Source organism: Anas acuta, chromosome 2 (genome assembly GCF_963932015.1).
Source record: "Anas acuta chromosome 2, bAnaAcu1.1, whole genome shotgun sequence".
In the NCBI taxonomy this organism is placed as follows: domain Eukaryota; kingdom Metazoa; phylum Chordata; class Aves; order Anseriformes; family Anatidae; genus Anas; species Anas acuta.
The window spans coordinates 22,510,710-22,536,519 of NC_088980.1; the positions used below are offsets into that span (position 1 = coordinate 22,510,710).

Genomic DNA, 25,810 nt, shown 5'->3' on the forward strand with positions numbered 1-25,810 from the left:
CAGTCCCGCTGTTCGTACATGTAGGGTGGGGGGCAGGACACAGACCGTATATTTTTATATTAGAAACTTAAATATTTTTGCTGGAGGTTGATAATATACATTAGAAGTGACCTTTAGAAGTGACACGTTTTCAGGTTTCTTTTCAGTTTTTCCCTGCAACCTGCCTTGTATCATAGTTCCATGCTTATGTTCTTTGTGCAATTGGTCTGTGCTTGAAATGCAGCTGACATCCTGCTAAAAGCTGTAAGTGGAAAGGCAGGGCAGGCTGTGTGTGGGGAGCTTCTGCTGCCCTGCCCTGAGGCCCTCTATTACCTGGCATCCTGGAAGTCCTCCAACTGCAGGGCCACAGCCTCTGCATCACTTCCGAAAGGAGGCTCATTACAGCCAGCCAAAAAGCCTCTGTTACTCCTTAAGGAACATTTTGGCTTATTATGAAAATAAGGAAGAAATACAAATACTTATTTTCATAAAAACCTTCTATTTCCCATTTGGGGTTTTAATGTGTGGGTGAAGATGTCCCAGTCAATGCATGACCAGCCATTGCAAATCCCAGTTCCCATTTGCAAAGCCAAGGTACCTTTTCGCTTTCTGTATCCAGAGCAGAGGTAGCCTCATCTAGCAGCAGGATTTGGGGCTGCCGTACAAGAGCTCGGGCAATAGCAATGCGTTGCTTCTGACCGCCGGAGAGCTGGGTTCCTTTGTCTCCCACACGTGTGCTGTATTTCTACATATGGAAAGGCAGCGTAAGCGTAAATCTAGATTTGGATCAGGTTCTGTGAATTTCAGCTGCATTTCCACCTAGGTATGATTCTGGGGCAGCACAAATGACTCACAAGTGATTTTCCAAGTGGGTGAGGATCCTCCAGAGAATCACAGAATGGCTGAGGTTGGAAGGGACCTCTGGAGATCACCTGGTCCAACCCTGCTAAGGGCATGATCCCCTAGAGCACAATGCCCAGGGCTGCCTGCAGTAGCTGAGCTGAGAAGCACATTTCCTAGCGTATTTAGCTGCAGAGCAAACCCTGTGATGCTGAGCCAGAGCAATGTCATTTGGTTTTGGGTGAGGGACTGCAGTGCAGAGAAGCAGAATGGCAGGCATGGGGTGAGACAGCAAGGCTGTGACATTGCAAACCCAATGGCCTCAGCTCAGCACCCAACAGTCAGCTCCTCTTTCTGTTCTCCATAAGAAGGAAATAGCCTGAGAGACACTGTCAGTGATTTAAGATAAACCAAATCCAAGTTCTAAGTTTTCAAGGAACTAATTTGAACTAGTCAAATTCAAAATCCCACCTGCCCCACACCCTTAAAACTAACACAAATTTGCTCAAGAAATTTGATTCCAACTCTGCATTCCCCTGTTAGACTTCTTGACTGCCTACTATATAAGCAAATATACATCTTGTGTCTGAGAGATAAGACTTTGCATGAAAAACTCACTTACCTCCTAAGTCTGTGGAAGTATATTATCTCAGAAATATTAGTCTTAGCCTGTGTTTTTGACAAGAGTAAGCTGACAACCTGGTGTTAGCTTGAGCTGATCTATTCAAAGAGCAGCTAAGGAGCTCCTTTGCCTAACAGTAGGTACAAATAGGGGAGGCAAGAGAAGAAAGCAGTAACAAGGTTGTGTCTTTCTGACTGTTTCTGCAAACCAGCTGCATGCGTGACTTCATACAACTGGCAAACGAGGTGACTGTTGAAAAAAGGAGGGCAGGAACAGAGCTCTGTGGTCTGCCTTAGTGTTTTCCTGTTGCTTTCACTTAAATCCAGGAAAGCACCCATCCTCCTTTGAGTACTTTCTGCATGTGTTTTTCTCCAGAACTACTTGCTTCAGTACCAGTACCGACTAGGTTATTATTTTAACAGAGATCACTCCCAAAGAGATGAAGACCCCTCCTTGCCTTTCAGGCATCAGTGGCACTAGAACAGAGTAAATGCCTTAAGCCACTGGCACTGCCTAGCTCTCCATCTGTTCCTCAGGTCTTCTAAGGATAAAAATATTAATAATAATTTGAACGTCAAATTCACTAAGTCAAGGAAAAACTAAATACTTTACCATGCATTTCCTTAGAAAAACACGAATAAGGCACTCTTAATTTTTTTTTTTTTTCCTCTCAGTTGAAAGTTGGAAATGAAGGCCTAATTACCTTTGGTAGTGATTCAATGAAGGAATGAATATTGGCTTCTTTTGCTGCTCTTACAATTTCCTCCTGTGGCACCTCCCGGCTGTTATCTCCATATGCAATGTTTTCAGCAATAGTGCAGTCAAACAGGATTGGCTCTTGGGAGACGATGCCGATCTGAGCTCTCAGCCACTGGATATTTAGCGTCTTTGCATTTTGGCCATCCAGGAGCTAAAATGTCAGAAATAAGATAAAGTACCATGATTGCAATAATATACATACATATATATTTTATCTAGCAACATTAAAGCCTTTAGCTGTCAGGGCAGTGAGGATATTTCATGCCCTGCCTGTTTGTTTATGCATTTACAGGTGGCAGCAGAGATGAGCAGATAAGTGTTAAACCTATTTACAGGTGCAATCAATAAAATATCATCTGAAATCTTTATAAACCTAGAAAAACTCCAGGTGTGAAACCATTTTATTGCACCCTACTTGTTTATCACCCTAAATAGAATAGCTGATACAGATCTTCTGCCATATCACTACTAGAGACATCTGGTATTATGCTGTTGGCAGAAAGCTCTGTTTCAGAAACCAGTGGAAAATCTACACCATGGAGTGTTTCTACTCCCTTTATTAGCAGCTTTATCTCATCTCTGCTTTGCTAATCCAGAAGTCAGATGTTCTTGCTTCTCAAATGACTGTAATGGGGGAAATTAATGGACAGTAATCCCTAATCCCATAACTGGATATTATTTTTGTACTTCCAGGAGAAGAAGTCCCCTACCATCACTTGCTCATGTAAGATGAGGCATGTGTAAAACTTGATATGTCCATACTGGAATTCCTCTTCTTGCACTGTACCTTATCTGTACATTACTATCTAAAATCCTAAATTTAACTGTCTCTGTTATGTGGGTGATTTATTTTGTCTAAAACATCAGTTCATATTTCTGCTTTATCCTTTTGATTTCTATCTAAAGCAGAACAAATAAGCTGTGGAGTAAATCACCACCTGTGCACAGGGATGTTTTCCATGGAGAAGAAGCCAAAAGGTCACTTCAGCATTTTTGTCTGTCAAAGAGACTATCTGTACTTCAGGCTGCAATTCAAGTTGAGTGACAAATGACAGTTTCACCTTCAGAGACAATGGTCAGGACTGATATCTGGGTCTGAGAAGTCTGAGTATGGTAGTCACGTTTCTCTGACTTTTAGAGGCCAGGAAGCATTTATGCTAGTGAAGAAAGCATTGGTCTTTTGGTAACTTTGCAGCCACAACTTCTTGAACTACAAGAAGTCATGGTGCATTGAGGTTATTTATGTGCTATCAATAGCAGTAGATAGATGGGAGCATAATTACTGTGTAGATGTAACAACAATTAGAAAATTGTTAAGGATTTCTGGTTTCAATACCTGAGTGTGTAGCTAAAGTCCTGATAACATGTCTTAATTATTTTTTTATCTTAATTGCTGGACTATGAGAGTTAGGAAAGCTTAAGGATCTGTTCTTTCCAGCTGCAGCAGATGCCATGCAGCACAGCCTCACTCTAAGGTTGGGAATGAAGGGATGGGTGGGACAGATAAACGAATGACCCAATGTGAGTTTTCAAGATGGTTTCATGAACCTTGAAAGCAAACTGCCAGTAGCAGATTGAACTGCATTTTACCGGCAGCGCTACTTCCAGGGTAGCTCCAGCTATCAAGAGGTTTGCTACATGTATGCATTTCTACTCTGATCTTCAGTGAACAGCCCTAGCTTTCCTCATGTCCTCTGTGCAGAGAGGCTTTGGGATGAACTTTCATTAGTATGAATGTCATAAGCAACGATGTGATATATGTTTCACAGTATAGAGTGTAAAGCTTTAGATTTAAAAGTTCCAATTCTTGTTGATAGCATTGATACATCATAAAAGTGAACAGAAATGAGGTGAGAGAGCCTGCTTATGCACTTTACACATATAATAGGCATGAACCCTTAAAAATGTACATTTGTAACCACTGGACTTTGTTCTAATAACTTGAAACAGCATGGGAAATTTAGGAATTTTAATTTCCTTCTATGTTCACCATGGTTGCATAGACAATATTGAAAACCCATGTGCTTCTGCCTTTAATTAAAAAAAAAATATCAAAAATCACATTAAAACACTGGCAAAAGGGAGTAGTTATACTAGCAAATATTTAGTGAGCTCATTTAGAAGAAAAAGTCTCAAATAAAATATATCAGTAAAATTCATTATGCATGTATCATGGAAATGCGGCTTATACTTTTATATGGAACACTTACCATTTCTCCACTGAGTGGATCATAAAATCTCTCAAGCAGCTGAACAACAGTGCTCTTACCACAACCACTGCTACCAACAAGAGCCAGAGTTTGTCCTTTTTCTACTTCAATGTTCAAGCCTTGGAGCACTTTGACCTCCGGTCGGGTTGGGTAGTTAAATGCCACATCTTTGAACGTTATGTTTCCACCAAATATTTTCTGATTGAAATGGTAGAATTAGATCAAACTGTTAGAATAATGTAACAGATCATAAAAGACAAGAAAAAGACTAAGTAAAAGAGAACAGTTCCAATGGAACAGACTTCTTTTTTTTCATGGTAATTACTATAGAGTGAGACGCTATTGTGAAATCAGAAATTTCCTCCTGAATATTCTATGCTGCAAGCAGATTCCAATTAAAATTCTATTCCATAAACACAAATTCTGACAGCTTTTCTTACACAATCTGTTAAACAAGATTACATTTTCAAAAGCAGCAATAACTCTAGGTGACTAACTTCTATCTGCTTTGTAAGAACCTCATTCACATTCTTTTTATATTCTTTGCTGATTTTTTTTGTTTTCATCTTTAAAAATACTGAAAATTATCTATTATTTTTGATCTGTACACAGAATCAATCTTTCCACTTAAAGTTATTTTCCAACTAAGTTACTATAAAATGAATATTTGTAATATACCCAAGAATATAGTTTTTTATGTATGAGTATATATAAAATGAAACTATAGATAGATGTAAATGACCAATAAATATTGCAGCTCAAATTTAAGCTATTTCTTAAGACTATATAGCTAGATTTCTTTTATACATATACATAATAAGCATATATATACGTATATACATTATCTTGTGTTTATATATATATATATACATGATAGTTGTCTGGAACTTTCCGTCCTCATTGTTATATGAAAGGCCACACACCCCCATATGTTCATATACATTGTTGGTTACCAAAGTATGTGACAATCTATTATGGATAACTTGCAAATAAGTTAGGCCTCAAAAAATTCTGGTTAAATTTTAGAGACCTAGTTATATCTTCAAGATCCATTCTCAGGTAGCTTCACACAGGAAAGGCTTGAAAACCCGTCTCTATTGCATTAATCCAATTTTCACTGGGTCTTGTTTAACCCAGGGGCAGGTGAGGCTGAGAGGATGGCAGAAGACATAACAAAACTTAAATACCAGTTTAGTTGGACGAGTCAGATGTGAATGGGCTCAGACTGTAGCATCTCAGTAGCTATGATATGAGTGAGTGGAAAAAAAAAAAAAAGAAAACACAGGCTTGAAATAAATGAGTGGTGCATGATATACTGTGGATGACACTGTGGTTACTTACAGGCTTCTCCCCTTCCTCACTGTAACTGTCTATGGAGGGTACTCTTTCAAACAGCATAAACAAATAAGCAGCTGACATCTTGGCTTTGGCATAGTTTGGAGTCAAAGAAGTGCTTTGTCCTAATGCCATTGCACCAAACACAATAGCTGAAAAAACTCTAGAAAAATAAAAAGGAGAAAACTATGTTGATACTGATATAGCACAGATACAGAAAGCTTGTGTGGCCAGAGGAGGGGCTTCAGATAAATAAATACTCATTTAAAAAATTGAGGGAGGGTAAAAACTGTCTACTGCAAACTCTGTGACTTTTTTCCCTCACTGAGAAATTTTCTTCAAGGGTCACAATCAAATCCTTGAGTTCAGGAGCAAATGGAAGGTAAGAAAGAGGGAGCAAAGGAGGCAAGCATGAAATCTGAGGTAAGCGAAGTGTAATACAAGAGCAGGTACACAACAAGGCATTCACATGAGTGCATAGGGAAAGGGAAGCTAATGCTAGTACTTCAGAAAGTGTTGGTGTAATCAGCGTAAGATGAAGGTTTAGCTTCAGCTGTAATTTTTGCCAGGTAAGAATGTGGTAATTGCTAAGCCAAAGCATGGGAGGTGACTATTGACAAATACGGACAGGGATTTCAGCTGCAGGGAGTCAAGCAGAAGACTTGGTTAGATGCTGGAGATAAGGAGGGAGCAAAAGGAAGGCTGGAAAAGTGCCAGTTGATAGGAACAATAGCATCAATTCACTGTTAACACTTGAAGTAGCTTTTCAGCTCTACCTGGGCATTTACCAGAATGGGTGGTTGCTGATCTTTCTCCTGCTCTTTACCTTTCTTGCCCCAGGGCTCATAATTTCCTCACTTCCATTCGTTACTTGCTCCATTTACCTTCTAATCTTGTCTACCTACACCTCCTACAGCTAAGCCATGTGATTCTGCTGTGAAAGAAACCTTACTGGTCATGAAAACAAGGGACAGTTTTGCTTTGCCTAACTTCATTTTGCTTTCTTTTTACCCTGATTGCAAGAAAAATCATATGTAGGTAGCTAAATGTAGTCTGAAATTATCACATTTTGGATTTGTAGCAACATGAGGAAGGAGGGGTAGCATAAGAATGAAAGTACTTGGTTGTTTTCTTCAGTTCTATATGCAATGATTTCAAGATACCTATAGCAAAATCAAACGCATTTTTCCATATGGAACCTAGAAGAAACTAAAGAGGATATACTTACAAAAGCACATCTTTAAACTGCATATGTCCATTTTTTACTAGATATGCAGCAAACCTGAAACATGCAGCATAAATAAAGTACATAATAGCTTGTGAAAACGCAAAAGTAAATCCAAAGATATGTGCCTTCTTTATAGAGTTTCTGTAACAGAAAAAATATTATCACAATCGCATTGTACATGCAGTTGTAACCAAGAATGTAACTATCCAATAGTAAAAGTATCCTATAAGTCAGAGGAATCCTCAAGTCTCTTTACTAGTTTATAGTAAAATAATCTCCAGGTCTTTGTAAGATCCTAACCTAAAACACTATAATTCCTGTATGCTTCAGTTTTCTGTCTGTCTGCAAAAACTCATGTAAGAATATTGGGACAGAAGATGAAATTACTCTAAATGTTTTGAGCATGTATAATTTGTATTGTTTTCAATTCATGCATTCGTTAAAATTATTTTTAAAATTATAATACAGGTGCAATTTAAAGATTCTACTAAATAACAAACGAGGAAAATCACCAAGAACTTCACAATTTCTACAGAGCAGAAACTACTTCAATAGAACAAATCTTTGTGTTTTACCATTCATTGAACCAAAACAAATCTTTAAATCAGTCATTACATTCATGAGGTTTCACTTGATCTGCAATGGTATTTTGATAAAATAACAGAGTGAACAGAGAGATAAACTGTTGTGCGGTTCCCTCTTCCATTTGGGTTCCCTCCTTGGGAAAATCCCACTGATTTGAACAGGAATCTTACATAAACATAAGGACAAACCCTGACTTTTGGTTTGTTAAAAAATATATATATATTTCCTCAGAAGGAAGGCCTCATGTTTATAAGAATTAATAAAGGCTTCCATCTCAAGAATTAGAGCAGCTAATAGTGATAGTATTGAAAGAAAGTAGGCTTTGAAAGAAATTATCATTTAATCAAAGACCATTAGCTTGAACAGAAAGATAATTTGTATTTTCTATGTTAAAACTGAGCTTGGAATTAAAGATTTTATAATGTACTGAAAGAAGATAAATTGTTTTGCAGTTGATTGGTGTTAATTTTTTAAAAAGGTACATTTTAATAACCTCTTTTTAACAAGCATTTTTTTTTTTTTTTTACCTGTATGGCACTTGCAAATTTTGCACATACATAAACTCAAATTTTCTTTCCTGAGTCAAAGCAACAACAGTGCGAATGTTTTCTATGGCTTCAGAAGCAATCTGTATTGGAGAATACATGTTCATTGGCAGAAAAACAAGATTACATGGAAATTTTTAAACATAATCTGATAAACAGAACTGGGAATGGCTGCAATAGAAGTGACAGAATATGTCTACAATACTGTTGAAAGTGTGGTTGCAACATATGTAGATACACTGCTGTTAAATATAAGCCAATTACCATGGATTATAACAGTAAAGTTGAGTCAGTGTACTTTTTAGCACAGTCCAGCAACAGTTTTTTTTTTTTTTTTTTTTTTCCAGTGAGCTTGTTCAACCTGTAACAAGGATGCTGCTGCCATGCAGCTATCATTGCTGTTGGTGCCCAGTCAGGCCAAACTGAACAAGCCTGCCTCACCTGAAAATGTATTCGGGGCTGCAGCCTGAACATATCACCACCTTTTCAAAAGCAGCTAATTCGGGGCTCACCCTGGAAGGAATAATCTTTCCCAGGGTTCATTCTCTGCATATGTTTGAGTACCAGATGATTTTCAAAACTCCTAAAGGAGAAAATCAAAACTACTGCATGTTCATAAAAATGTAGAAAGATTTTTTTTCTGGTCCATATGGCAGCTTAGCATCTAATTCTTATTTATTTTATATCTTTGAAAATCTTTCAATTTTGCCACAGTAAAAAGAAAAAAAAAAAAAAAGTGGTAGAAGTTTTCCAAAGTGATTAATGATGTTGGGTACCCAATCTTGACTAAAAACTAGAGGAAGGATAGGTCTTGATTTTCTTAATGTTCCCCTAGTATTAAGGGGATTCACTTGTAGACAAGTACTATCATCAGAATTTTCTCATACCAACAATTGATTTAGGCTTGGTTGACAATCCAGAAAATCAAAACTCAGAAGGTGAAGCATCTTGGAAAGAGGTTTTATAAAGTACATTCATAGAGCACTATACTTACTACAGTTCATGTTTTAGTTCTGATGTACTGATTTCATAGGGCACAAAAAAACAAACCAAACCAAACAACAAAGAAACAAACATAAAACCAAAACCATTCCTCCTCTCTAGAAATTTATCAAGGACCTGGAACTTAAGCTCATTTTTTGTTATGTATTATCACCAGTGTAAGATTTGTACACTGTCAAACCCAATTGCCTTTACAGAATAACTTTCAATAACATCTGGCCACTCCGAGCTGTGTGCTCTTGGTTTGTATAAAGGGAGCTAACTGGCTCCATTATATGTGCACAAATAACTCTGCTGCTGCTGAGGAAGGAAGAAATGAATATTGTTTCTGTACTATCTACCAATAAGAGTAGTTGATTTCTATCTCTCATCTGGAGGTGGCATTTCCTCATTGGCTCTTTGCCAGGAAGAGACCCTTGTCTAAAGAGCAAAGTAGATTTTTAACCTAAAGCTAAAATAGATGCCTGGGACCTGTTTTCCTTCATGTTGATATATCGAGAGTGAAATATTTTGCTGAATTGCTATGGAAATACATATGTTTTAATTTTTTCCAGAAACTGTAGAGATGGAAAATAAAAAAATATTTAAACTAACATGGTCTGCCAAAACCAGATTTTCAGGTCATCACATAACAATCATCTAACTCTTCTTACAAATAATCTCCAAAGCAGTTGACACGAAATAATGATAAGCAGCTGAAATCAACTTGACTATGAGATAACTTTAAAATATTACAGTGCGTAAGAATGTGTACTGTTACTTGTTTGGCAAAACTTTATTCATAATCAGTGACACCATTTTGAATTTCTTCTTGATTATCCTATTGCATAAAGAAGACTTTTTTTTTTTTTTTTTTCCAATTCATATATTCTTTTAAAAATAAACCTCTTTTAGCTTCTTATTTTAAAGTGTAGCAGAATACCTTCAAGCTTGTGAATCATCAGCCTTTACTGTAAAGGTAAATACGAGCTTGGAAGCAAACATGGCTTTCAATCTTCAACTCAGGAAGAAAAAGGAAAAGCAGTTCTTTACATAAGAGCTAAACTCCCACTTAATCATAATTATGCACTTAGCAGACTGTTCCTTCTACATCATTACTTCTAAATAATACTAATAATAAGTGATTAGACAATCTGTAAGTCAGAAACACAAGTTAAGTTACATGAGTGATAAGATTGAAATAATTAAATTACATGGAAATACCTAACACATCTACATGTAAATAGTAACTGTCTCCCTTTCAAAGACTAACCCCATCTTTTCTTTATGTCTGTATAATAATAATAGTTTCATAGATAGGTAAAATGAAATTTTGTTCAGCCAATTTAAATATGCTTTAAGGCTGAGAAGCTTTATTGTTTTCTCAACAGAACCCATATTGAACTTGCTTTTCTTCAAAGCAAAAACATATGGTGCTGGATTGTTTCTTTATTTCTTTAACAGCTCACAGGGGTTTCCAAGTTTTACTTTCAGCTCCTGCATTACCCTGTCTTGCATGTTCCCAACTGCCGTATACTGTAATTTGTAGTACAAGTTCAACTGGAATACATATTTATATGCCCTCGAAATCAATATTCTTTTTAAAGAAATTTTCAGAAAAAAATATTTTGATTACAATCAAAATATAAAATAATTACCAGCCTGCTTTTTAGCTGTGCGTATGATTACATTGTGAACTAGAGAAAAGTTAGGAAACTGGAACATACGGCTAACTGATGCTGAAAATTGCTATTGACATTCTATATCTCTTTTCAGATCATAAAATGATTGCACTGGATTCAAAGGAGTATTGTGAAACACCTCATTTATTAAATTCAGGTTGCTTTTAACATTAAACTCACTTTTTCAGTTTTCAGCTTCATATTTTCTGTATCAACTTTTCATCAGAATAACAACGCAGAATGAGTTTGAGGAGTATATTCTTGACCCAACACCAATATCCCTATTAAGCAGCACTGTGTAGTACAACACAAAAATAGATTAAAATGCCACTGAACTCACCTTTCCTGCAGCTTCCAGTTCCTTTTTATCCTTTTTTGCATGTCCAGTAAGCATCTTCATTTGAATCATTCCTGTTACAGCAATAAGTGGCACAATGGCTAATAGCAGAAGAGTCAACTGCCAGCCATAGGTCAATGACAAAATGATCCCAGTTCCAAGATTCGCTACATTTTGAGCAATTAATGCCAGTCTGGAACCTGTAGCCTGGAAAAGAATGAAACCATTGTAATACATGGATTTATTTGAAAACTAGGGAAAATATTTGTCACATAGATATTTATGATTTATTCACCACCTGAAAGTACTTTATTTGGTCTAAATATTCTGCAAAATGGAATCTTATCTCTTGAAAAACTGCTCAACTCTCCAGATCATTCCCACAAGCCTTTTGTATCTACCCTACTCTATCTCCTTGCTTTCAGGTTTTGCTCCAGAAAAAAAACAATGATATTTCATAAGCCTCTTATATAAATATATATACACACACATAGAACTATGACCATATTTTATGTTTTTTAACTTTAAACAATGAACAAACACAATGATGCAATGAGAGCAACCTTCATTTTGAGGCATGTTCTTATGCATTTCGTTGAGCTAGAGCATTTATCATAAAAACACAATGCTGTCTAGACATCTAAGAAGGCTGAATAAATGACTTTAAATAAATGGATACCTTGGATGGCTCTTTTATACTGGTGATACCAGGACTGAGCAGTAATGTGAACTAAAGCTTTACTACATGACTATACTTCAAATGTATATATCTATTTTCTACTATTATGATAATTTTTGTGTGATGCCAAACACACAAAAAACACTTTAAAATAAATAACAGTTCCACATGACTGTGTGCAGGATTTCTATCTACTAAATACCGTCTGTAACTGACTCCATATTAATCAGACATGAAAAATGCCAGTGCATATTACTTACTTCTTTCACTTGTGAGGCATCATTAGCAAGTCTTGTAAGTAATTCTCCAGTGCTATTTTTAGGTTCATCAAACCAGCTGATCTCCTGCAATATGAAATACACTTATTATGATCTTAAAAACTTAACTCACCTCATTAGGCTACTTAAGAGAATTTAATCACTTTGGATTATGACTGGGTGACACATGATAGGATGTTCTAGCTCTTTAGGTGTAACCATAAATAAATTAGACCTATAGGTTCTGTAAGGTCATGGGATCACAAAACTCAAAGCTAGCCTCTATTAACAATCTGTATATGCTGTTTGCAATAACATAAACATCACCACATTGTTTCATGTTAAACACAGTTTACAAGATATCTTTGCTTGTGAGTTCAACATATTTTTGATGATCAGATGTTCACTAAACAGCAATATGAAGGAATGTGCCATTTTGAGGACAGTTACTTGGATGTGTAACAGACATCTATGAAGACTACTGATTAAAAATATAATTTCTCCTGTTAGGTAAAAATACATCTAAATTCTCTGTCAGTTATGAGCACTGTGAAATCTGTAAATCTGCTGTGAATTGTTTTGAATGCCTGAGTACTTCTGGAAAATCTCTGTGGTGTCTGAAAAGACTTACGTAAAATGGTATGTGGTGCTGGGAGATCTAGACTATTCCAAGACTATCTCTTCCTAATGTGGAAGAAACTATTTTCAGGGAAAAGACCTTGTCAGTCATACACTTTTGTATCTTAATAGCAATCAAGATTAATTGGTCAGAGGGATCAGTGACTCCAAAGCACTTGAAAACTAAAATTTCTTACTTGAACAAAAAGCATTTATCTTATTTAAATCCAGAAAGCAAATATAAAATATTCACTCTAACATTCTTCTAGATTTGCCAAACATCAAACTCCAAAATCACTATAATGAAATGTCAGTATTTGTATTACATTATATGTACATGATTCTTAGCAACTGTATGGTGTTTTTGTGCACCAACTGTTCATAAAGTTACTGTAAGAGCTTTCATATTTCCTGCAAGTAGTGTTTAAATGCATAACCATTAGGCATTAACAAACATGCTATATTTTTATTTCCTGGGATTTTTTTTGTGGCAGAAGTATTATCTTTAAGCATGGTAAAGTAAACATTGTTCTTAAATACAGTAAGAAAAAAAAAAGATGTAAAATAAATAGTTTCAATCTGGCCATAGGCTCACATAGACAGATGGTTGCTTTGCTATTATATGACATGGAGCATGTGCCACATATCGGTGCTAATAGATAAAATCCTGCCAGGTCCCACTGCTCTACTGCCTGATATTTGAAAATTATGCCAGGTAGATGCTATTTTCACACCAGAGTGAGGACAATAAACATAATAAGATTACTTGATTCCACATCATGAAAACCTCTCTGTTCCTATTCAGACCCTTCCTCCTGGGATCTGTTCAGATTCAGCATGGTCTTACAGACTGCACTTACTATTGGGCTGGTAAAAAAAAAATAATCTCCTGAGGCTTAATTTCCAGTGACATATCTCACTCTTTGGAGGTGGCCTATTATCCCTTCCTGTATAAATAAGAAAGCAGGGGCATCTGATTTCACCCCCAGTGAAAAGTGCTAATGAAAGCTGTTGCTGCTCAGGTTGGCTCCGGGAACTTCTCAAGGAGGTAATGACGTTCTGTGGAGACCAGGAAAGACCTCACTCAGCTGAACAGGCTGAAGAAGCAGTGGGATTGCATGTTTGGAAATATCTTTGATCCCAGACTTTCAGATGTAGCAGACTAGCATGGCTGGGATATGCTGCTTTCTGTAGTAAGTGAAAGGCAAAGGAGAAATATGCCTAGGCTCATATTGTTCTGCTTTCTACTACCTCAGGGATCACATGCCCACCTACAGCTGGGAGTAAAACATAATAGAAATCCATGGAAGGCTTAAATTTATACTGTGGATTGATAATATCAATCCACAAAAAAGTATCATATCAAAAAAGTACCAACATTTCCTTAAAATACTTGGTGAATTTATCAAGATTACTCAGGACGTAAAGCAACTGGTTAAGCATAGCAGTGACAGCAAAAGAGGGGTAAAGATACCTCAGTTAATTCTGGATGTGTTGAACTGCAACCTGGCAGTGATGGAGTTTCTGTTGGTACATTAAAGGCACTGCAGAAGACTATGTTCACTAGGCAGCTTGCCACTGCACTACATCAAGGAAGCAGCTCATGCCAACCATGGAAAGCTGGTGACGAGGCTGGTTATGTACACAGCTAGGGTCCTTGTGTATCGGACTTGCATGGCGAGGTTTTGGGAGTGAGGGGGCTTCTGTGAGAAGAGCCCAGAAGCTGTCCCAAGTTAAATAACAGCCAGATCTCCAAAAGGGACCTGCCACTGTCCAAAACGGTGCCGGTAAAAACTGAGTTGGTTGTGCCTCTGGGAAAATAGGTTTAAGAAAGGGGAAAAACAACAAGAACAACAAAACTGCTGCACAACAGCAGCTGGGAGAGTAAGAAGTGAGAAGCAGCCCTGCATCCCCCAAGGTCAGTGCAGCAGGAGGGCAGGAGGTGCTCCACGCATGCAGCACAAGTTTCCCTGCAGGCTGTGGCGAGGCCACTGGGGGTGCAGGCTGTCCCCCTGCAGCCCATGGGTCCCACATGGAGCAGATCTCCATGCTGCAGCCTGTGGAGGAGCCCCCAGTGGAGCAGGTGGATGTGGCCTGGAGGAGGCTGTGGGCCATGGAGAGCCCCTGCAGGAGCAGGCCCCGGGCCAGAGCTGCAGACCGTGGAGAGGAGCCCATGCAGGAGCAGAGGGTGTGGGGGGAGCTGCCACCCAAGGGGGACCCATGCTGGAGCAGTTTGCTCCTGGGGGATGGACCCCGTGGTATGGAGCCGTGTGGGAGCAGTTCTTGAAGAGCTGCTGCCTGTGGGCAGGCCCCTCAAGATCAGTTCAGGAAGGGCAATTTCAGGCTGTTTATTTTAAAGGGTTTAATTCTGCTGCTGAATGTACATTCAGTGGTACTAAGTCCTGTTTTTACCCTAGACTACTACCATGCCCATCTTCGGTTCTGTGACTGCTGGGTAGGATAAGCCACCAATTTAGTGAGTGCAGCTAGTCAGATATCCAGTTGTTATTGCCTTCACTAGTAATTGTTTGCAGATCCTAGCTTGCAGCATATCTGAAGGCAGATCTGAGTTTCTGATTTGACCTCTTAGAGTACAGCCTACTTTCTCTGTGCCTCAGCACAAAGTTGTTTTTATTATCCTAAATATGCTAAATAAACACTACCATCACCTTTAAGCTTTCTTAACCTAGTTTTAAGATGGCCTTTATTAGTTACATCAATTAAAAGGTTTTAAAATATCTACTTGGACCTGTTATAAAGATTTAATCCAGCCAGTTTTTTCTGAACTGAGTTAAAGAAATCATTGCGAGATCTTTACAGATAGAATCATAGCATGACTACTTAAATAAACATCTACGGCACGTAAAACAAGCATTTCTAAAGCTTTAGAAAGCTAAATATAGAACAGTTATACCTGTCTCAGAATTGCTCTAAATGTCATGGATCGGAGCCTCATTGTAAGGATTTCTCCAGCTTTGCCAAATGTGAAACCCTGTGTGAGGGGGGGAAAAAAAAACAAACGTTTTTTATAACTAATTACAGTTTTTGTCTTTATAAGATAATAAGTGACTATCTGCATGTAATATTAAAAAGAATATCACTAAATAAAAAATACACTGATTTCTGTTTTCTCAGAAATCCAAAGGCTTGAGTGCAGTTCTTGTAGATACAGGTGAGGTTGTTTCAGTTCAACCAGCTCAGATACTGACAGACCTGTTGCATGGAGCACAGAGCAGGTGCTGAGGCAACCATTTGCTCAAGACAGAAGTGTTGCCCAAAGCCTGATCTGGGTCTGTGCTGTTGAAGTTACTATCTGTACTGTCAGTACTGTCTATACTACAGAGGCTGTGATACAGGGTAGGCCTTCAAGCCAAACTTTCCTTTGCTGTGGAGATGGGGATCAGCCTACACTACAGAACGCATTTGAAACCTCTTACAACATTTTGAACACATCTGGTAGTGAAAGTTCATCCTCATTTTTCTCATGTACTGTTTGGCACTAAGGCACTGAGAGTTTGACACAGTTGAGATATATTGCCTCAAATACCATGAACAATTACGGTAACAAAAACTTACCTGTAGAAAAAACGTGACAAAAGAAATTAGTCCAAAACCTAAAAAGAGTAGTGCATACATGGTATTTGTCTCCCTGATAGCAGCCTTTCCTTTTTCTACAAACATCTATGAAAGAAAATTTTGAAAATTAATTTTATTTACTGAAGTTCTGGTTCAATAATTTCCCGTTATCTTGTTTTATGCAGTATGTGTGTGTAAAGGGAAAAGAAGTTAATTTCTTGATGAACTAAGATTTTTTTTCTTTGAAGATTATAGATCTGAAGTGATTGTCCATGTTCTTGCAATTGAAAGCTAAATTTTTATTTTGCTATGATAAAATAGTAACATATGTCAGTGAACAAACCAACATCAGTCAATTATTATTGGAATTTACAGCTACAGAAGGCTGAAGCCCATCTTAACATTTTAAAAGACCATTTCTGTAGTCACTGGCTGAAGGTTACTGCATGTTAACAACTAGTTAGTGAGACAGAAATATGGAAGTTATTCTTAATGATGTGTTACCAAATCAGTAATTTTTTAGGCTAAGACTCACAGATAAACATTTCTATTGTTTGTTTTATATATTTTAACAACAACAACAAAAAAAATAGGAGTACATTATGCATTGTATGGAGACCTTGCTCAGTTAGGGAAATAGTTTTAATCTGAAGTTTGTATACTCTTATTTACCTCAACAGTGAGTAAATTAATATTAAGGGTGTAGTATGCTGAAGCAATCCTTATACCTTTATATATGATAATACATAGTTCATGGAGAAAGGGGCTCGTAGAGTTATGGTTTCACCAGGTTGGCAGAGCAATAAAGATAATTCTCTCAAGTCTGGATAAAACATATTTGTTTTATAAAGAAGTCTGAGGTCTCCAACATTTCTAAGTCCTTTAAATAGCCTCAAAAAAAAAATAAATCTATAGGACTTTGAGAATGTTGTACACTGTTTGCTGTTGTATAGCATTTGTATATTTTGGATGTTGAGTAACTGTCATTATGGTTTGTTATTTATGAGTTTGTTATCTATTGTTTGCTCAGAATGACACTAGTTTATCATGTTTTTATACCTTGGTCCATAGCAAAAAAAAATATCTACAATTCAATTACTTAGATTTTCTAATCATGATTTGTTTTAAATACTATCATGCCTGTAAAAAATTTTTAAAGCTTTAAAAATAAATTAATGTTTTGGAAAGAAAGGACCTTAATTCTATTTTTTCCCCTATATATATATATCTTCTGCAATTTGTTGTGTCCATTAGTGACAATTACTGAAAGACCATAACTGCACAGAATGCTCCCCTTCCCTCAGGGCTGTTTCCTCCTACTACTTGCATTAAAAACCGAAGCATAACACCAGCATAATACCCTTTTCACAAACAGTTCTTCAGAATGTAACGCCTCACAAACAAGTATAAAAAAATTAAGATAGGCCATTTCAATATCTTTGTGTAATATAGTGCAGCTAAAACAGTTCCAACAGAAAATGTTTAAAATTCCTACCAGTGCAAGTGCCTTGTGCTTGACAACGTAACTTTATTTTTTAACAGCATAAATTTAAGCTTACAGAAAGTCTCTCTGTAATGAAAAGTCTACCTTACATCCATTTCATCTTGTTGCTGTTGCATTGCTTTGTCACACTGTACCTTCTCAAATGTTATGGTGAGCACAGCACAAAGATCACCTTCCATGGCTACACTGCTCATGTGAATGGGGTCAATTATAGTGCCTTCTTAAAAGGGGATGAGGATAAAGCAATTTCAGAGAGGTCACAGGGGAACCTCTCCTCACTTCATCATTGGCAAGCTGATCAGCTCAAAAACAGAGATGTGAAATTTGCATAGCTGTTTTGTGAGACTTAGAGCAGAAATTCAGCATTCCCCATAGCAAGGACTTTCACCCATTTCTTACCTTTGCAGGGCAAATTGAATAAAAACGTAGCATTTCATGGGTTCGTCATAAAACAATTCAGCATTTATAAAAGCCATAAACAGTGACAAAAGATAGAGCATACGAGCAAGGTTATTAATTATTTATTTTATACTTACCCCTATAACATCTGCAATTATGACTGAAAATACGGGTTGTAAGGCCCCATTGATAATTGCACATAGAGTTCCAACAACAAAGTAAGGCCATTCAGTTTTATTCAACGCCATAATTTTAAAAAATGGCACTGGAGGTATGCTTTTATCCTAAAATAAAAGGATTCCATCAGGATAAATATAATACATTAATGGAGGAAAATGAAGGACAGGTATAATCTTTGTAATCTGTTCCCTATCCCATATTGTATGTTGGGAAACCTCAAACTATCTGATCTTTAAAAAGCATATTAATTAACTGCAGAAATTCTTATTGTTACTCAGTACCCAATATTAATCATAAAAAAAAAGAAGGAAAAAAAATCAATTAATGGTATATAAGCTCTCTCACTTCTTCCAACAATTTGAGCCTTTCCCAGAAAGGACTAATCGCAAATTCTGCTTACCCTTTGTGAGACTATGCAGAAAAAGAAATTGGGAATTTAGACCACTTTTTCCATTTGATGGTATTAAATATTTGTTGAGTGAATTGCTCCTTACTCATCATTAAACATGATGTCTTTCATTTTTAGTTCATTAGCCAAATTGATAACTCTCAATTTTCGGTAACTTATTTGCAAATACAGACACATTTTAGGCAACCCACATCAAGATACGTAGACAAAAATGATAATTATTCTCTATTTGGGGTGTTGTTATATGACTAATTACCTCTTTCTGGTTTTGTTACATTATTAAATGAATTAACTAGCCACATAGGCTGTTCCCATACTCAAGAAATCTTGTTTCATTATATTACTCACTTAAACTATTTTGAGTACCACAACAAAATTCATTTTGGTTTCAAGGGAAAATAATTTTCCATAGAATCCTTTTTGTGTTATTTTGTCATTTTACGCGTCTTTAACCAGACATGTAGGCCCTCTTCATACATTATGATAAAAAGTTACTCCCTGTTTAGTGGAATCAGGTTCCTTTCTTGTCCCATTAGTTATGGAAAACACATGCAGATAAGAATACAGAGAGACTCACAAGCTCAACAGCTTTTACATCAAGTTCATCATTCTGTATTCTGAACCTTATGCTTTTCCGAGTGGACTGTCTTTTCTGTCCAGTCAGTACTGATCCATTCACTGTCTTTTCTGAGACACTGGGTGCATTACCTTCTTCCTGTAACTGATCTTCAGTTCCTGCTGTCTGAAATGAAACACAGCATGAGACTAAAAATAATTTTTGGCCACATTAATGATGAACAGTTCTAAATAAAAACAACAATTTCTTGTAAGTAAATGGAATATTGAAAAGAACTGAAGAACTGAGTAATTTAAAAAAGCCACAAGCAAGTACTGAAGTTTCATTAATACTTCTCTATACTCAGTGAAAAAAAAAAAAAAAAAGAACGTTAACACTTGAAAGGAGAAAAATTTTAGCCATAGAGAATTTTTTGCATTTATTGTCATGTTAAACTGTTCTGACAACATATAGGAGAGTTACATTAGGCATAACTGAAAAAAAACACACATGTGGAAAAGCCTTTTTAAAATATAAAAATATGAAAAAGCAGAAGACAGATTGAGAGATAATGAAAATATCCAAGGTAGACCTTGTCTGTATAACACAACTTCAGGAGCCTGAGTCACTAAGATGCTAGTGATTTGGAAAAGTACTTGTGTAAGAGTTTGCATTTTCACAATAAGGGTGGTGAGGCATTGGAGCAGGTGGCTTGGGGTAGGTGTGGAGTTGCCATCCTTGGAGGTATTCCAGACCTGAAGAAAATGACCCTGACAACTTGCTTAGACTTCAGAGCCCTCCCTGCATTTAGAGGGAGTTGGACTAGATGAACCACCAATGTCCCTTAACCTGAATTATTTTATAATTCTCTGATTTGGAAAATGAATCTGAGAATTTATCAGACCCAGAAGTGCATTTTTACCACAATCTTCATTTTCACCTTCTCACATACTTTATTTTCAATGTCACACTTGAAAGAGATTTTGGTCACAATTCCTGCAATTCACAGGTTTGAATTAAAATCACACATTTCACTTTTGCTTCTTTATCCTGTTTTGAAGTTTAATACTCTTCAGAGAAGAGTGTTTTTTGTTTTGTTTTGTTTTCTTCTCTAGACTTATTCCACTGAGAAAACACTGCAAAGCTTTTGGGAGCAATTCAATCCAGTTAAGTCAATAGCACACAGTATGATGCAAGCTGTGAAACAAAAATAACAATGAAAAACATACCTGCATATTAACAAGTTTGTAGTAAACTCCCTTCTGTTCCATTAATTCATCATGTGTCCCTTGTTCTGTGATGACACCATTTTCGAAAGCAGCTATAAGATCTGCATTTCGAACTGTTGACAAACGGTGAGCAATCACAAGTATAGTGCGTCCTTTCCTGATCTGCAGAAAGCATAATGGTGGCTTCACATTAGCATTATCAGGTACATTTAGTATTTCCCATCTTCATACTAGGGTTCAAGAAAATATTTTAACTGAAAAAAAATTGCCATGGAAATGGCATTGAAGTAAAGATCAGAATTTTCAATTGAGAAATGCTGAATTTCAGCATACTTTTCAGTTCCTCTGAGATAAACTAAAGCAGAAGTGTAATTTCAGTCTAATATTGGAAAACATATTTTATTTGAGAATATAAATTAAAGTACTCTGGCTTTGCACGTCAGACTGTCCATTTAGAAACATAAATATATGAACTTTCTAAACTGCCCACTCAATATGCTTTCAGGTTACATATCCAGCTTTTACTAAAAAAAGACTACCATTAAGCATGTCAGTGACAATTCTGTTTCAGAGCATTTTACAAGTATTAAAAAATTATCACTTACACAGCAATTTTGCTTGCTCTAAATTACTTGTTTGACTAAATTGAAAATATTTCTCTAAAATTGTACTTAAGAATATGATTTCTTCTATTGCCATGTCATTTTTACACCTTTTGAACTACTCACTAATAGTAAAATAAATCCCACAGGTATCCAATTTGACATGACAAAGATGTTTTTCCTAATAACCCAACAAGTGAATCCAAGCTTTATATTATTTAGTTTAAAAATCATCTGCTATGACAGTGTTTTAAAAGTGTTTTACGATTAGGAAATAAAGGTGAAAACTGTTGTGCGTGGAGTATTCTTGAAAGCACTTCCAACTAAATCTGGCATCTTAATATTGCTATGAGACCTGGAAGTTACATCCATTTAAACTATCCTATAAGAAATGGTACACCTTTTCTTGGTAGTCCGAAAGCTTCATTATTTCTGCGATTATGTTTAGTGGTTAAAAACACATCAACATGTGGAATAAAAGCAAGCTAATAGCCTTAATCAAAAAAAAGGAGAATCCTCCACCCACAGAATAGTAAACAGATTCAGCAGAGGCTTAGTGAAGCCTGTAGGGAACAGCAGTCTACTCTAGATCTGATGTAAACCTTCTGTAGTGGCATGTGCCCAGCACAGAGAGAGAAAAAGAACACAGAAGGAGGACAAATGAATACTGGGCACACAACAGCTTAGCTTTGTCTTGCTTAACATCAGCAATCTCAGAGCTAGTCTAGTCTGAGCAAGTCTTTCTGTTATGCTCTGCCAGACACATCAACAGGGAGTTTCATCTCATCATATGACATTTTAAAGATAGGTTGGAGAGGTTGGAGGCTAAGTAACTTGTTTAAACTAGCTGCATAAGTTTTATATTGCAGCAGTCGTCTTGATCAGCAGTTCTCTGCCCTCCTGTCTCTGGGATTCACTTTATAGGCCACGGGCTGGCAAAAAGTCCCTGAGCACTTGTGGTGGCTTTACCCAGCTGGGCAGCCAAGCTCCACAACTGCTTTCTCACTCCCCTTCCTCAAAAGAATAGCTGGGAAGAAGAAAGTATGCTGGACAGTAAAAAACTGCTCACAGGTTGAGGTAAGGATAATTTAATTAAAGAGAAATGGAAGAGGAGAAAATAAAAAATAAAAATCAAAAAATAAAAGCATGCAAAGACCACATGGAAACACAGGGAGAAGGAAAAAATGTTCACTTCTTCCCATCAACTAGCGATGTTCAGCCACATGCTGGGAAGCAGGCCCTCAATATGCATAGCGGTTGTCTGGAAGGACAGACATCTTCATAATGAGAGCACCCCCTCTCCTTCCCCTTTCCCACCTTTTATTGCTGAGCGTGACACCATATGGTATGGGATATCCATTTGGTTGGTGCCCAGCTGCCCTGGTGATGTTCCCTCCCCACTTCTTGCCCACCCCCAGACTGCTGGCTTTTGGAGAAGGGTTGGAGGGAGTCTTGGTGCAGTGCCAGTGCAGTAGACACAACGCTGGTGTGATACCACTGCTGTTCTAGTTACAAGTGCAGAGCACAGCACTGTATGGGCCACTACAGGGAAAGATAACTCCAGCCCAGGCAGACCCCGTACAGCACGCCAGGTATCATCATTTCACAGAATATAGTGAATTACCAGAAATGAGGATAAGCGGACAGAGAGCCTAACTCACTGAAACTGGTGTTAATTAGGTGTCCAAGCAAAAATTAACAGACTAGAATAAGTCTGCAGATGAGAATGTGGATTCTGTTGTCTGCCTCTCCCAGACACAGCCCTGCACAGTGGGTAAAGAGCATATGGAGATAAAATGCTTTCTGAAGATATTGTCCATGGATAAACTATGATCCATGCTGAAAATGTTTATGCAATGATGGTAATTTGTCTTTACACAGAGGAGGGTAAGCTTAGATGCATAATGAGAGAAAGAAACAGAGGAATAAAAAAAAAGCAAAACCAAAAACATTGTGGTTGATTCAGCCTGAGGAATAGGTGGAACTATTTTGTAAACAGTTCACACAGTTGCTTAGAGTAGACAACAAGAAATACAGGGTTGGCTATTTTTAATTTTTTTTTTTTTCATTTCTCTAGGTATTATAGAAGCCAGGTCTAGACAGCAGCCAACACACAGAAACCTCTCATGAAGACACAGTCAAGCTGGTTTTGAATTACTTTGCTAGATATTAATAACAACATAGCCGATTCCTGCTCAGGAATATTCTGCTTAGTCTGCACTGAGCTCTTTACTGCTCCAAAGACTAAAGCTTGTTTGGGAAAGCCTGCTGCAGTGCAGTCCTACCCATTATGTCACTAACTCCCTGGGTAATTATAAACCACTTCCCAATCTGTGAATGAGCATAAATTATTTGCAAATTCAGGCAATTACCTTACACTTTTTAGGAGTCTCTAATTCTTGCAGCTCTTTAAACAAACGAGCAGTACTGACCTTGTCAAGTGCTGCCTGCACAACTGATTCACTCTCAGTATCCAAAGCTGACGTTGCCTCATCAAGCAGAAGAATTTTAGGATTGCGAACCAGAGCTCGGGCAATTGCTATTCTTTGCTTCTGGCCTCCGCTCAGCTGTGCCCCTCTTTCTCCAACCACGGTTTCAAACTTCTACAAGACAACCACACACGTTTGAACAACAGTCAGTGGCACGGTCCTTTCACCACGGAAAGGCAATGTAAGGAAAGGGCACATCTCCCTTAGTAGCCCCTGTATGTCAAAACTAACATTCTTCTCAAAAGTTATGAGGAAGCTCTGCATATTGACAGCTCTGGGAACAGCTTCCTCGGCTAAGGAGAATCCCTCCTAAGGAACTCTTAGGTGTGAGTAGGTTGAAGGGAAGTTATTTCAGCAGGACAGCGGCTTGCTTACCTTGGGTAGCTTCATGATGAAATCGTAAGCGTTAGCTTCCTTGGTAGCTTTCTCAATTTCTTCCATGGTGACATCCTCTCGGCCATAGCGAATATTTTCTGCAATGGTAGTAGCAAAGAGCACGGGCTCCTGATTCACCACACCAATAATCTCCCGCAGATATCTTACATTCAAGGTCTTAATATCCTGCCCATCAATGGTAATCTAAAGAAAGGAAGTGGACACAACCCATTTACTAAACGTTCTGGTCAAGGACTCTCTCTCCCCAGGCTGGAACATGGCTTTTGATGGGAGACTTGACCGTGTCATTTGATCAAGGGCAACGAGACCAGAAGCTGACATTGAACAACTGACACACAGAGCAGTCATCTGGCTTGAGGTGTCTTACCGTGCCTTCCTTGGGATCATAAAATCTCTGGATGAGCTGAACAGTTGTACTTTTCCCACAGCCACTGCCACCAACCAGGGCTACTGTCTGGCCACAGCTGACCTTGAGATTCAAGCCTTTCAGTATCTGTGTGCATAAGAAAGTTTGACCAAAGTATAGCAGCATGTAAAAATGTCAGCATAAATTTGCAGAAACTCTAAAGACTACAGTAAAATATCCTTCATGTTTACAGAATAGCCTTGTACATTTGTCAGTTTAAGTCAGGTTTTATTGCACTGATACATCAATATATTTGTTATATCTTTGTGTACGTAGTAGTACCCCTATATATCAAGTCATTACCCTTCCTAGAACATTTATCATAAAAGCTAGTAGAGGAATTACAATATAGGGCACTTGGGTGAACACAGGGTTATTATTTTGTTTTCCTGTCAGCTTTTGTATCTTCCATGAAATTTCTGTATTATAACTCATTTCAAGTAAATAAAAAATAAAATAAAAAAATGCTCTACCTACATACATGAAAGAACAGCACATTGATGATATAGCTAGGTATTACCCCAATATATATCGTTACTATGGGTATGGCCAAACACCATAATTATAATTTAAGAATTCTGTAATTCTTTCTTATTTTGGCACGACATTGCTGTTCTATTAGTGCCAGCAATGCCGATAAAACCCTTATATGTCTGCAGTCATAACGTTTGCTGCACAGTGGTGATTCTTCAGTTTTGAATACGTTCACATGGTGTTTAAAATAACAGCAGCTCCCACCAACAGAATTCTTAACTTTCCTATTATCAAGAGATTGGAACTAGTATTGAAAAGTTAAATAATTTCGTAAAATATCTCTGAAGTAGGTAATGCCATAGGGTTAAGATATTGATTATCAGAAATTCTGGGAAATTTTCTAAGAGACCGCTAGGTAAGAAAGGGGGAAAACTGCATTTGAAGTTGTGGAAGGAGTGGCTTGTAGTTTGTGGAGTTTCACTGTACTGTGAAGAGATTGTTCCTTCTGCTCCTCTCTTCAAAATGCAGCATTTCACACCAATTGCAGAAGTGACGGTCTGCTTTCCATGCAGATGTACTCACTCAGAAAGGTGGCAAAAGCACCAACAATCACTGAAGCTATAGAGGGAAAGAAAAGTTCTTTCCCTCTTACATTGCTGTTGGCCTATGGTAGCTTTTCTTTGTAGCTTTCTGTAGAAGTTCAAGAGTCAGAGAGACATCTATAAACCCCTGTGTAATGGGGAACTTCTGTCTTGGATATTTATTTTTCAGTTACCAATGAAAAAGAACTTATAGTTTTGTATTCACATATTTGCATAGCACTTCATATTATTTCACACAGAAGTAATCCAGTAGGAAGCTCTCAGGAGGAAGTTCCTAATTTAAAAGAAGAGGGAGAGTTGAAATTCTATTAATTTTGAACTAAAACGCCTC

General features: G+C 37.4%; 1 protein-coding gene across 1 annotated transcript in view; it reads right to left on the bottom strand.

The window, feature by feature from the left end:
• The window catches only part of LOC137852280 (ATP-dependent translocase ABCB1-like), a 42,971-nt gene that overhangs the window by 576 nt on the left and 16,585 nt on the right, over window positions 1-25,810 (bottom strand). Inside the window, exons 12-27 of the mRNA XM_068673861.1 lie at window positions 24,365-24,490; window positions 23,977-24,180; window positions 23,545-23,715; window positions 20,511-20,672; window positions 19,303-19,467; window positions 18,274-18,420; window positions 16,234-16,338; window positions 15,572-15,649; window positions 12,043-12,126; window positions 11,107-11,310; window positions 8,086-8,186; window positions 6,974-7,114; window positions 5,752-5,908; window positions 4,411-4,608; window positions 2,145-2,351; window positions 578-724 (exon numbers count right to left, since the gene is read on the bottom strand). Coding sequence (XP_068529962.1) covers window positions 578-724; window positions 2,145-2,351; window positions 4,411-4,608; window positions 5,752-5,908; window positions 6,974-7,114; window positions 8,086-8,186; window positions 11,107-11,310; window positions 12,043-12,126; window positions 15,572-15,649; window positions 16,234-16,338; window positions 18,274-18,420; window positions 19,303-19,467; window positions 20,511-20,672; window positions 23,545-23,715; window positions 23,977-24,180; window positions 24,365-24,490 — 2,397 coding nt within the window. The remainder of the gene's footprint in view (window positions 1-577; window positions 725-2,144; window positions 2,352-4,410; window positions 4,609-5,751; window positions 5,909-6,973; window positions 7,115-8,085; window positions 8,187-11,106; window positions 11,311-12,042; window positions 12,127-15,571; window positions 15,650-16,233; window positions 16,339-18,273; window positions 18,421-19,302; window positions 19,468-20,510; window positions 20,673-23,544; window positions 23,716-23,976; window positions 24,181-24,364; window positions 24,491-25,810) is intronic.